The 13703-nt window shown below is 36.1% G+C and overlaps 1 protein-coding gene across 6 annotated transcripts in view; it reads left to right on the forward strand.

Annotated features, from left to right (window-relative positions):
- ADAM23 (ADAM metallopeptidase domain 23) overlaps positions 1–13703 on the forward strand; it is an 87056-nt gene that overhangs the window by 43975 nt on the left and 29378 nt on the right. For all 6 annotated transcript variants that reach the window (XM_074911168.1, XM_074911165.1, XM_074911166.1 and 3 more), the window contains 7 exons: positions 488–559; positions 3886–4052; positions 6048–6132; positions 6896–6986; positions 8650–8698; positions 10858–10957; positions 13595–13666. In XM_074911168.1, coding sequence (XP_074767269.1) covers positions 488–559; positions 3886–4052; positions 6048–6132; positions 6896–6986; positions 8650–8698; positions 10858–10957; positions 13595–13666 — 636 coding nt within the window. The remainder of the gene's footprint in view (positions 1–487; positions 560–3885; positions 4053–6047; positions 6133–6895; positions 6987–8649; positions 8699–10857; positions 10958–13594; positions 13667–13703) is intronic.

Here is a 13703-nt window from a genome sequence, read left to right on the forward strand (position 1 = left end):
AAGTCTTGTACTATACTATACTAGAGAAAGGATGCTTTTGCAAAGGGCTGTACATGGGACAAGTGGTAAGTGCTTCATCTTCATGTGTCATAATTATAATCACGGAATGTGGCTAGTACAGCCTGACCTTTACCTTGTCAGGTTAAGCACAGTTTTAACAACCATGGGTACAACATTCTCTCAATTTTGAGCTCATGTTCATGTTTACCTGTAATTTTGTATCGAACATTTGAACTCTGATTCTAACTAGGGTATCACTTGTGGCTAAGTGCTCCTTTTAGAAATGGGAGAGGCTGTCTAGCATACATGGCTCCCTTTATCTTCCAGGGATTCTTGAATGTGAGATATAGACTGTGATCTGAAAAACTTTTTGAGTGTTCCCTTACACTTTCTTAAAATATTAATTTTCCTTTCTTGCTATAAAAATAAAGAATTAGTAATAAATATTTAAGTTCTCACTGTGTTCTACTTTTTCTTCTCCTTTTAGTTCAAAAAGCACCGTTCTTCAAATGCATACACAAACAATTTTGCAAAGTCTGTGGTAAACCTTGTAGATGCTGTAAGTATCAATGCTTCTTCTGAAAACTATATCATTGACTTTGTTTAGTACTGTATTTAAGAAGGTAACATTAGCAGATACCAGGATAAAAAAAGAAAAGAGAAGCTATAAAAATTATATTTTAAAACTAATTTCCAGTTTCTCTGCGGAATAATAGCCTGGGGGGAATGTGTAAGAAACCACCAAATTATTCTTGGCATTTCCTCAAAGCTTGCCACTGCCAGAGTTTGCTCTTGGCAGGGGGGATTTCAAACTTGAAGGAGCTTTCAGTATCTTGTCACTGCTTAAGAATGAGATTTAATCGAGTTTAGATTTGTGAAGCAAATCTAACCACAAGTGGTTGAATCTGCAAGTATAGTTCACAAAGGATACACATCTATTGGAAGAAAAAGAGAGTGTGAATAAAAATTCTCCTTTATAAATCTGTATTCATAGCCTAAACCCCCAAAAAATCCCATTGTAGTACATTGTAAATGAGTGGCACCAATGCAAATACCATACTTGTATCTGTGACTACATTTAGAACAATTTCACACAGAACATATAAACTAAAAGTAAGATTTGTTGTAAATTTTTTTTTTTCCTCTATTTGATGTACATGTAGTGAGCATACACATTTCAGAGGTGTGTTTGTAGTGGAAACAGGATAAATTCTCTAGTAGTGATTGTTTTGCCAATTATCAGTCCTAGCATAAAGGACACAGCCAGCATAAAGATGAACCAATAACAGATTGTATTTGATACAAAAGGGTCAGTACATGGGTGAGCACTGGGGGTACAAACAAGTCAGATTATACATAATCGACATCAATCCCACTGACCCCAACAATGGGTGGGATAAATGGTGAAATGCAGTTTCCCATAGAAGGGACGGGAGACAACCAGGTCAACAAGCCAAACACGTAAGACCAAGGAAGCCACACACTGAATCTCTACACAGCCCGCGTTTACAACAGCCAGACCTGACTGGAGCCCAGTCCCGGGGAGGCGGGAGGTCCTTCCCCAACAGGGAACTCTGCACAGGGCATCCACCTCACACACAGACACTGCCCCTCCTGCAAGGGGTCCCAGCTTTTATCCCTCAGTGGGACACCTGACCTTTGGTCACTCAGTGCGGGACACCCGGGGCTCCTTTACCCAATGGCTCTGTCTGCCGGGCCGGCACCACCCTGGAGGGAAGCCTGAAGGCAAACTCACCCCCCTTTGGGAAGGGCTGTGGGAATCACCCATATGTCAACCTTAATTTGGGGCTTGGGTTGAAACCCCAGCATTTCAGTGATGAATACAAAGGCTAGCAAAATTCTGACTTTTAAGTCCCCTTTCCATGTGACATTGTTAATAGAACTGTGTGATATGATTCACTGCAAAACACTGTGTCAACAGTTCATTTAGTCTGGAGGAAGCAGTACAGTATTTCTTAGTGTCTTGCATATAAAGTATTATGTATATTGAAAATTTAGGTGACTATAATACATGAAATACTGGGAGTGTTTTGGAATATTTTTGTGTAATGGTCTGAAAATGCCAGTAGTCTGAAGAAAAGTTACTAGAGCAGATAAAAATATAACTAATTGAAATAATATTGAAATTATTGAAATTATTAAAATTGAAATTATATTGGATATTCCCAAAGGAAGGGTGGTATCTTCATTTCTTTCTCATCTGGTCATTATTTCTTTATATTTCTTCTGCATCTTAACAAAAGTTGTTTGTCTTTCCTTTCTCTGACTATTCCCTCTGTTTTCCTGTTTTTATTTGCTGTATGTCTGTCTACAGAAACATTCAGCTTCTCTCCAGTGTAGAATTCAGTCCCCTCATAGAGATCTTGCAAAATGACATCTTAATGGCTTTTCTTGAAATGAAACATGAAAAGGAGAAGGAATTTCTGCCTTGTTCTTCCTGTGTGTTCATAGGGAGTGGGCTGTATTTCTTAGTAATATTGGGAAAACGATACTGGTTTTCAGAGGCTTCCAGATTCTCTGCCCCCTCTTCCATTTTTTGATACCTTCCCATTTGCTTGAGGAAATACGGTTTTCCTCTCAGCACTACATTGATCCACCCATATGTAATTTCTGGGGTTTAATTTTACTGATTTTTCTCATGTCATTAACCATTTTCTGTGTATGTCCTTAACCTGTCTCCCTCAGATTGAAGCATATTAATACTCTGTTTTTTCCTTTAAAGTTATGGGGCAAAATTGAGCTTAACTAGTTGCTCTCTCTTGCTTTCTCTGACTTACTGCATTTTTTCCTAAGCTGAATATTATACATTGACTTTTTTATAAGGATAATGCTGCCTTGATACAAAGCACTGGCATGCTAGTCAGTGCTAGTTTATTCCATATAAATATTTATCATACCTGCAGGAGGATATTTACAATTTAGCTTGTGTATTGAAGGTATAATTTGGCAAAAAGATAATAAAAGCATGTATGTAATATGCCATATGGAAGTGACCAGATAACTTGCCCTTTGTGTATTCTATGCATTAGGCAGCCAATATATTAATCATCCATCGCTTTTAGATCGTAACTAAGTATGATGAGTCTTTAGTGTCCCATGTAAGACTTGTGATGGGCAGACTGTCTGTTTCAGATAAGGAATGCATCTTCGGTCAATCTGCAAGTTCTGAATAACCTTAGGTCATAACGTGCTAAATTTTATTAACTGAGCCTAGAGAGCAGCAGTTTTATTTCAAAATCAATATCATGCACAAAGTTAAAATGGGCATTTTAAAGCTGTTTTGTAATTATTAGGGCCTGATTGTTTCCTTGTCTATTGCTCGAGTGACATTAAAATTAGCAGAAAAACTAACATTCTTACTTAATTCTCTCACATTACTTGAGTAGCATTAAGTGATGATACTATAAATGAAAATCAAGCATTATGTGAATTAAATTTTGAATATATCGGAGAACTGAGAAATCATTTAATCTTGACTTAAAAATTGGCTTTGGCTGTTTTTTGTCTTTGAGATCTTTCTTTTCTTTTTCTCTGATATCCCCTAGTATACCTTTACATTTCTTCTTTGCTGATTTTTGTACAGGTTTTCTGCAGACTCAGTGGTGAAATTATTTGACATGAGAATATTAAAGAAAAGGGAGTAGCTCAAAAGAAAGAGTGGCAAGGTTTTTTTGTCCTCTAAAACATACAATTTAAGTTGATCAGAATATTAACTTCTAGGATACCAAGGCACTACCAACTAACTGTTTCCCCATGTTTCCCTCCTGCTTTATCCCTCTTGTCCTTCCGCTTTACTCTTACTGGCTAACTCTGTATGTTTGACCCAGTGTTCTACTCCTGTGCCTGTCCTGTCTCTGCCCTCAGATATACAAGGAACAGCTGAACACCAGGGTGGTTCTTGTTGCTGTGGAAACTTGGACAGACAGAGATCGTATTCATATTCACCCTGACCCTCTGCAGATGCTTCATGATTTCTCCAAATATCGACAACACTACATCAAACAGCATGCTGATGCTGTGCACCTGCTCTCGTATGTACCATTACGCAATTGTTTAGACTGTTACAGTTTTATGTACTTTTCTGTCTACTGCTTTTGTCTTCCTGTCTCATCTTGCTTACGTTTTTCCTTGGTAGTCACTAAATCAATCAACAGCTGTCTTCCTTAGGAAGCTTAATCTGTTTTTTAACACATTAGTCTATTTTTAATAGGTGTAGTATATACCATGGTCATGTTGATATATATCTATAATGAAATTTTAATGTATTTGCAACCAACCTGGAGTCAGCGTCACATATTTGAAGTGTCTTCTAATGAGACCTTAAGGACACCTAGTTTTGTTAATCAGGTGTATAATGTACTGCTTTCCCAGTAAAGAGCAGGAGAGGGCAGAGCTGACAGTATTATGTGTTGCCACAAGAGCATTCCAGTTACTACATTTATTCACCCATGTAGCTGCAGTGATGATTTTTTAAAGGAAGGTCTCCTCCTTTAGAGCTGTAATGAATTGTTCTCTTGAGGCACAGTGCATTTTGAGGAGAAATTCACTTGCATCATTAGGCACAACCACCACCTTGGGCAACAGTATATGTTTTACTTCATGGCATTCTAAGCAAAGAGAAGGAAGAGCGTGTTCCCCTGTGCAGCATAAAGATCTTAAGCATTCTCCCAGCAGCATGACATACTATGAGAAGGGAGTGACAAATGTCTTCCATGTGATTCTCCTGTCATTCATCTTCTGTGGAGGAAGATAAAAATAAGGGATGAAGAATTTCCTCCAGCCTCTGTTGTAGCTGTACTGCCTCAATACAGGCATTGCAACACAATGCTAATTGCTTTTTTCATAATGTATTTAAAGCTCTGCTGATGTGCTCTCTTAATTACTTTTATGCATGTGTTGTGTGACATGCTGATGAGCCTGCTAGTGGGCAAACAGGATCTTGTCAGTAGTGCACAGTAAAAGGTACCAAATACAAACTGAAATACAGGAAATTCCATTTAAGCATAGGGAAAAAACCCTTTCACTCTGAAGGTGGTTGGATGCTGAAACAGGTTGCCCAGAGAGGCTGTGGAGTGTCCATACTTGGAGATATTCAGAAGCCAATGGAATATGGCCCTCAGCAGCCTGCTCCACCTGAGCCTTCTTGGAGCAAGGGAGACTGAACTAGACCATTTCCAGAAGTGCCTGCCAACCTCAGCTCTTACTATGGTTCTGTCTATTGTAAAGCATCTAGCTTTAAGTATTTAGTATCGTTAAGCTGCAGTTTGAAAGTTCTAATCACTGTCAGAATATTCTGAAAAAAAATAAATATATACCTCTCTGGAGTATCCTGTCATTTCAAAAAACAAAAGGCACACTGATTTGCTGTTGTAAAAGGATTTCATTTTCAAAGATACGGGGCATTTACTATGCATGCTGAAGGCTGTGTAGAGCTATTATTATACCTATGAAGTTATAATAGGTATCATTCATAATCGTTTATAGGCATTTTATAGAATAATTTATACCAGATTACATTAACTTCACTAAATTATTTGGGGCTCATTAATAGTAAATGAAACGAGGCAGGGTTAAAAAGCAGTATTAAATTACTTTCCCTTTAGGTATATTACACTCAGTCTTTTCATTTGGAGTTGAAACGTAATTTAAAAAGATTCTCAACACTGATACATTTCAGTACAGAATTACTTCCTGACAGATTATAAATTGGAATAAATTTTTTTAAAGGAAGTGTTATCATTGTATTTTCTTAGGCATCTGATACTCTAGCTTTCTCTGCTTGGTTTGTTTGTGGGTTGGGACTGATTCTGACTCTACAACATAAAAATAGTATTTTTGCCGAAAGTTGTATCTAATCGACTCTTTTGATGTCAGCGTTCTGTTTGTAAACTTGCAGTTGCTTTTGATGCTAGATGAGGATTAATGCGCATGCAGTGTATCACAGTATGTGTGAAAGTGTCAGCTTTCAATAGGTTCTTGGTGCCCAGTGTCAATGTGTTACATTTCTTTCTTTCTTTCTTTGTAAGGAATGTGACATTTTATTACAAAAGGAGCAGCTTAAGCTACTTTGGAGGGGTTTGCTCTGTGACCCGAGGAGTAGGAGTGAATGAGGTAATTTTTTTTCACAACTGAAGTGAGATAAAGCAGAAACTATACATTATAACCTCAGAGTTTATATATTTCAGTCTTCAGGGCTTTAAAGATAACTTACATATTAAAAAGTTAGGATTCTTGCAGCTAGCCTCCTTCTGTCATCGTGGAACTACTGCTCACTGTGCTTTTCTTCTTTTTAAAAAACATGCCTCCTGTCTGCATTCTTCTCTTAATCAGATCTTAAATTGGCTTTTGGTATATTTGACAGAAATATAGACCCAAAAATCTGACAGGAGTATTTGAAATACATCACTGAACATCCTTTTGGGTCTTCTCACTGTAAGAGGCTCAATCTTCTGATGTGCTGATGACATGTAATTCTTACTGATCTTTTTTAAAATTGAAACTAGAAAAATTTGGCCTCTGTGTATTGATTTAAAAATTATTTTTATTTTTCCTCAGTGCAGTGTTAAATCAATAATGAAAATCTCCTGTTTAAACATGGGTTAATCATACTATACAAAACTGTATTACATATATATATATATATCAAACAGACTCCTTTCTGTAGGTTAACCAGTGGACAGGGATTCCCTCAGGTTGAGAGGAAAGTTTTTTCTGTTATGTACCTCATTGTGTTCATTTTCCTTATATGCACACAGAATTGTGATTAGCTGTACAGAATTACTGACGTAGTAGATATGTGGTAAGTCAGAATGAGACAGTGTAGTGTTCATTACAATAACTTTTTTTTTTAAATTGTGTTCCTCTTGAAATGCAGTATGCCCTCCCTTTGTCCATGGCACAGGAACTAGCACAAAGTCTTGCTCAGAACCTTGGAATACAATGGGAGCCCGCTGCTAGGAAACCGAGTACGTACATGGACATGGAGTCTTCTTTTGTCCTCCTTAGCTAAATATATAAACTCTTCCTTTTGTAACATTTGAAACAAATACCAAACTTGCTCTAACTACAGAACAAGAATTGCTACTTTTGTAAATATATGCACCAAAATTTGAGTTTAACCTAAATAAGAATCACCGATTTTGCAGCGACCTCAGCAATGTCCTGTGTCAGGATCTTAGATTTATGACCAACATGCAGAGGTATAATGGTAAAAATACTATTAATTTAACTCAGAGCTTCTTATCTATCATAATGAAACCTGTAATTCCTATCACTGACTTCTTAAAGTACAAAAATACCTGATTTATAATTGAAGAAACAGCAAGAAGCTGTAACCTAGTCCGGAGTGACATTTGCTCAAATTATTACCTGGCTGCTTCACAGCCAGAAGATATCAGACTGTTGTGTCCTTAACACATGTAGAGTGTAGGTATCTACAAAAGCTGCTGCAAAAGCCCTTTTTGGGGCTAAGGAAAATTGTTGGGTTTTTCCACTCACATCTCGTAAGCAATTTGGCTACTTTCTCTCTGTTTCTTGTTTAAAAATGTCAATGATAATCCTGACTTCGTTTTGGAATCACTTCAGAAATCTGTGAATTAGGAAACAGTGTGGAAAAGTTTAGGGAATGTTGTTTGGTAAAGCATTGCCTTTGATTTGTGTAAACTTGCAAATTGCTAAAATATTTTCTATATGTTTTTTTGACTACAGGTAAAACTGAGTACATATAATTTGAAAATCAGAACCTGTTTTAACTGTAAGATAGAGGTTTTTAAAACAATAGCTCAGTTTCCTTATTTGGATACCCTTTATAGAGAAAGATTAATGAAAGACCTGGATAGAGCAGAAATGCCATATAAATAATCTGTGAATATTTTCTGCGGAGAAACAGTATGAATTTGCAGTAGTAACTAGAATACACAACATTTCTTCTTGAAGTATTACTTCTTTGGTAGATAATTTTTATGGTACTTTGTAATTTCTGTTTTAACAACCATAAGATGTTGATATTTTGTTTTTCTTTATAAATTTGGTCGCTGTTGACTTACATGGTATAGCTGTAAGTAAACTGTAAATCCATTTCACTCAACTACATTTTCTAATGAATGTTTGATTGGCTGATTCACATATTACTATTAACAATTCGTTACTATTTATTACAATTTATTACTATTAACAATTCAGTACGTTAACAAAGGGAAAAAACGTGGCCTGTCCAGTAACAATTCTCCTTCAGAGTGTTCTGTACGCATTTTAGGAAGGAGGAAATATGAACATTTTTTATCATCAATATCATATGTACTGTACATACCTTTGTACTGCCTGTTTTAAGAACATGTAGGGAAGAACGTTGCCAGCTATTTTTAGCTTGCTATACTGCCTGAAACTTTGCGTTGAGTCTAAGAACATGCACATATGCTAACTTGAAAGTACTGTGTTTATATTAAGTATATTAGTATTTCTTTAAGTTGGCCGGTTTCCTTTTTAGGGCTAGAATCTGTACAGCCAAGCAACCATCTAACCTTTGTATAATTAGTCAAGATCCATTTTTATAGTGGGTACTTTATATTTATTGTAAACGTATTTATAACTGTTTTCCTTTTCTGTTGTATTTTGGTCTTGTCTGAGAAGAGTGTGACTGCACTGAATCCTGGGGTGGTTGCATCATGGAGGAAACAGGGTATGTCATAACTATCCGTAACTGAGGCTTCTGGAATGAGTTCACGGTTTGCATTATGACAAATATTTATGTATTGGGTTTTGTCCATGTATTTTAGTACCAATAAATGGAAAACTAGAAGCAGTTGGAACAACCCAAACATACAGATCAATGATTTCAATTTTCATCAATTCATTCCCTTTGCTATTCACATTTTATGAAGTTACTCATAAATCTTGTATTTTGAAGTGCAGTGCAGTGTATTCACCAATGCTTTGCTATACTTACAATGACTGGGAAGTATAGAATGTATATTTCTCATTAAATAAATCCAGTTATACTTTTGACATGCAGCTTAAGCAGTGTTACAATATAGTATTAGTAAGTTATATTTTCCTCCTAAATTTTAATTATTTTTCCCCCAGTTCCTTCAAAATTCTAGTTTTGGGTGAACAGGTCTCTCTGATTCTGTTCCAGTGAATAAAAGTAGAAACCTGAAGCTTTCAGCAAGTGCTGTTAATCCTTAGCTAACTGGTCAGTGAAGTCTGAGGGGGAAGCACATCTGTATGGGAGGAAACCAGGTTTCATTGCCCTCTACCCTCACACACTGCCAGAGGTGGAAGCCTTACTACAAAAATAATGGAGAAAATAAGTTATAAATAAAACAGAAGGAGCTTGGTTTCTTCATACGGTATTTGGAAATTGTTTCTTCAGTAGAATTACTGTGTGGCTTTTCTGTAGACTTGTAATTGTCAGTCACCACATGAATGCATCAGAAAATTATTCAGTAAGTTTACTTCTGGATTCTGAAGTAAGGCATTAATCAGGATAAATACTAGCTTCTTTCCTATGGTGAACTCATCAAAGTATTAGTCTCGATGGAAATACCAGTAGAAGAGGTTGTAGGACAAACCTCTTCTGTAGATAAGGTAACAGTAAAAAAAAATGGCAGAAGCAGATGATAGTCACCCAGAAGCTGAAAAAGGACTGCCTAATGAAATGAGGGAATAGTTAGCGGCAGTGTAAAGCCTTTTCACTTAATTCCATCAGTGCCAGAAGACATTTTTTATATATAGAGTAATTCAATGTGGAAATGTCAGCTCAGTAGCAGTGAGCTGCTAGGAAAGAATGGAGAACCTCCTTTATGGCATGATTACTCCCATCTTTAATAGTGTGAATAGTTTTCATTCCCAGATCTTGTAACTTGGCAAATAAAAATATCAGACAGTTTCGTGTGGGAAATGACTAATAAAAGTATGTTTTCATCAGGCTGGGAAAAAGATGGAGATGAGAAAATATGAGAAAAGTCTGTAACATCACGAACAATGTAGCAAATGATTACTGTTTTTTCCAGGGTAAGAACTAGGGAGACATGAAGTGAGACTAGCAAATAGGTAACAGAAAAACCAGAATGAAATTGTTCTTCTACCAGTCTGTAATTAAGATGTGAAACTTCTTGCTATAGCATCCTGTAGATGCTAAATATTTTGGGCAAATTCATGGGAGAAAATACAGTGAAGATTATTAAATAAGACAAAATAAGGCCTCCCAAGAAAGTAATTGAGCTGAAAATCGTTTGGAAGCTGGAAGAATATTCTGTAAGTAGTAGTATAGTGCTCTGTTCTCTGCTTCTCCTTGGGCATATTCTCAGAGGCAAAATCAGCGACGGGATTTGGGTGAAGTGGTTTTTTAGTCTGACCCTATAAAGTTGTTTTTATGGCTACAAGTACTTACACTTCAAAACTTAACCTTATTAACAGGATCAGATGAATTGAACAGTTTTAAAAACTCTGACATGAAATCAGGGATCTGCAATGTAATCGATTTTTTTAAACTGAAGCTGCAGGGAAGACAAAACCGAGAGAACATGGGATTATGCATGCAATTGAGAGGGTGCATAGCAGCTATTATGATATTGTGGTTTCACCTTATTAAGATTAGAAGACTCATTTCATATAGTGTAGATCCATATAATAGAAATATAAAAATGCAAAATGTTTAAAATCTTTTTCTTCTGATTTTATTGTTTGAGAGTAAGACTGAGCTGATATACTATTGCACACAGTGATTGTAAGAAACTGGGATTTACAGTATTAAAAAAATATTTTGACACCTCCACCCCCTTTCAGTAACTGTTGGTGTTTCAAGGCATTTACTGAGCTAATTCTTTGCTATTTTAGGGTATATCATTCCAGGAAATTCTCCAAATGCAGCATTGCAGAATACAAAGAATTTTTACTTCGTGGGGGAGGTGCCTGTCTTTTCAACAGGCCAACAAAGGTAATAAATATATTGTTAGTCAGCACCTCTGCTAAACACTATAGCGAAAATGTAAAACTTTCACTACCACCCAACTGTTCTCATATTTATTCAGATGTCTATGTGGGTATTTTCTTCAGGTTGCTTGTAATTAGCTGACTGCTTTTTCCCGTAACATTTAAAAATAGTCTTAAGAAGAATGCAACTTGTTTTCCATCAATTCTTCATGCTCAAATAATGACAAATACTGCAGCTGATTTTTCACAGCTAGATACATCCCCATTCTGCATAAATGCACTATTTATTAAGCTGTAAGCAGTGCAAAATAAATCCAGAAGTGAGGTTGTAGTGCATCCTCCACATACACTCAATTCTTGGACTTCTTGCCTGAAGTTGTTAAAAAGAATGCCAATTACTAGACTAGGAATTAGAAATCAATAGCTTACAATACAGACAGTAGCAGCTTGTGGTTGTTCTCAAACTTAATTTAATTTCATGTTAGATGTACATCTGGCAAACTCTGTAATTTGTAACTGTTTCCTTGTACCATCCGTTGCTTTTTTTCACCTAAAAACTTACCAAGGTCATAACTTCTTCTAAGGTAATATTAGCATGATATCCTTCCAAAGCTGAGTAGTATAAAAATATTTTATGTGGCTCTTTTTGCAAAGTAAGATCAATCTAGGGTATTAATATTCTATTAAATCATGGTGTCAAACTTGCTGTCCTTGTAGATTTTAATACCACATGAGACTATTAGGCTGTTTTGTTTACTGTGCTGTATCCTTTGGTAAACCACAACCTTGCACAATTAAAAAAATTTTGCTTGATAGAGTGTTTTTTAATCTTTTCCCAGGGTAGCAATCTTTGCGTATAGAATAAGCATGTAAGAATTCTTACAGAAAAATTAGGGAGAACAAAAAACACAGCTTCTTTTTTTTATGATGGTTGTCTAGCAAGGTAATTTGAGCAAATTGTCAAATTGACTGTATACAGAATGTGGTTTACTTCCATGAAAATGCTCCCAGGAGAATGGTTGAATTATCTTTACATGTTACCTATGTTAGTGTTTCACAGCTTTGAAGTTAAAGTACTTTGGGGGAAAAAAAAAATCATACCGCATTTTGATTCCTCTTATTTGGAGGTTGGGAGGTAAGGTAGAAAATGATGTATTTAATTTTTAGGTAAATAAAATGTAGTTGTGTTAAGCAGTCACCATGATGTCATTTTTAATTATAACATTTTGATTATGCTCTGACACGTATATGAATGTTGGATGGTTCCTCATTAATGCCGTAGGAAATCTGCGTGTGTTCCATTAATGTCTTGCATTTCTTGGGTTGACTGCTTTTTGTCGTCTTACGGGCTGCAGGTCAGATAATGAGGTCTGTTTCATGGAGAACCGGATTTCAGGTTCAGAATAAGAGATCTTGCTGTTTCCACTGAAGTTCAGTAGTAACAGTGGCTTATAGAGAAGAAAAAGACATGTCAGTTTTCTGATTTGTGTTGACATTGCTAGTGAAGAAGAGTACATATGGGTATTGCTTCAGTGTAGTTTTGCTTCTGGCACGCAAAATTGTAGGTGTTATGGATTACCTATGTGGTTTATGCAACAAAAGGAAAATGTTTTCTTTTTGATTAGGCATTGTGATTCCTCCCTGCCCCCTCCCCTGCACAAGTACCTAAGAAGAATTCTATCCAAGTTTATAAATAATTTGGTTTGTGTATGCTATGTTTCACATCTTGATGATCCTCAACAGCTGTACTGACACTAAGCCCATGCAGAAAGAACATGTTTACTTGCATCTTTCACCCTTACATAGCTGTAGATTTATCTGTTCTCATTTCAGTTTTCTAACTTTTAACTTACCATTTCAACCATGTTCTAGTGATGAATGTGTTTCTGTTGCTAATATCCCAGTTAAATTAGAGATTCCTAATATTCTTACAGGATTTTAAAGCAGAATTATTATATTGAAAACAGACAAGGTTTTTGGAAAATTATTTCTGTGACAAGACTGAAAAATATCTTAAATCACCTTTAATCAAAACTATGATATGTGAAATCCGTACAGAATCTGTATCATCCTGGACTGTGGAATTTACTGTATAGATCTGGTCATAGGATTAACTGTTTAGCACTATCTATAAGTGGTTGTGTTATTCTAATTTACTATTAAGGCACATGAAACACTTGCAAAAGAAAGTTCTTTAATGTTTATTTTCATGCACAAACATGTTGCACTGGAACAGACACTAGCTAATTGCATGAACAAGTATGGATCCCAGAGATTGTACTCCTGACTGGTTTCTTGAAAGGATTGTCAGAGAAATGGGAGTCCATAGAATAGGAGTGACGTTCAAACATCATCCGTTTGAGTATTATTTTGTTTCTTTGTTTATCATAATTTTCTGAGATCGGTATTCTCCTAAAGAGAGCGAACATTCCGGTGATTTAGCTGTGCATCTTTTAGGGCTGAACAGTTCTGACTAGCAGCACTTGACAAACTTGTTGCCTTCCCCGTGGCAGTAGCACAGCATATAAATTCTCTGTGAGACCGTGTTTTTGTAGCATTGTGGAAGTGGGCAGTGTGTGACAGAAAAGTAATTTGATACTAGTTTTATTCTTACTGGAGGGGTGTGCTTTTTTGCTTTCAGCTTTTTGAAACCACTGAGTGTGGAAATGGATATGTAGAAGCAGGAGAAGAATGTGATTGCGGTTTCCGAATGGCAAGTAGAGTTACATATTACTCCACAAGTCTTTCTT

This window comes from Athene noctua, chromosome 7, assembly GCF_965140245.1.
Source record: "Athene noctua chromosome 7, bAthNoc1.hap1.1, whole genome shotgun sequence".
Taxonomy (NCBI): Eukaryota; Metazoa; Chordata; class Aves; order Strigiformes; family Strigidae; genus Athene; species Athene noctua.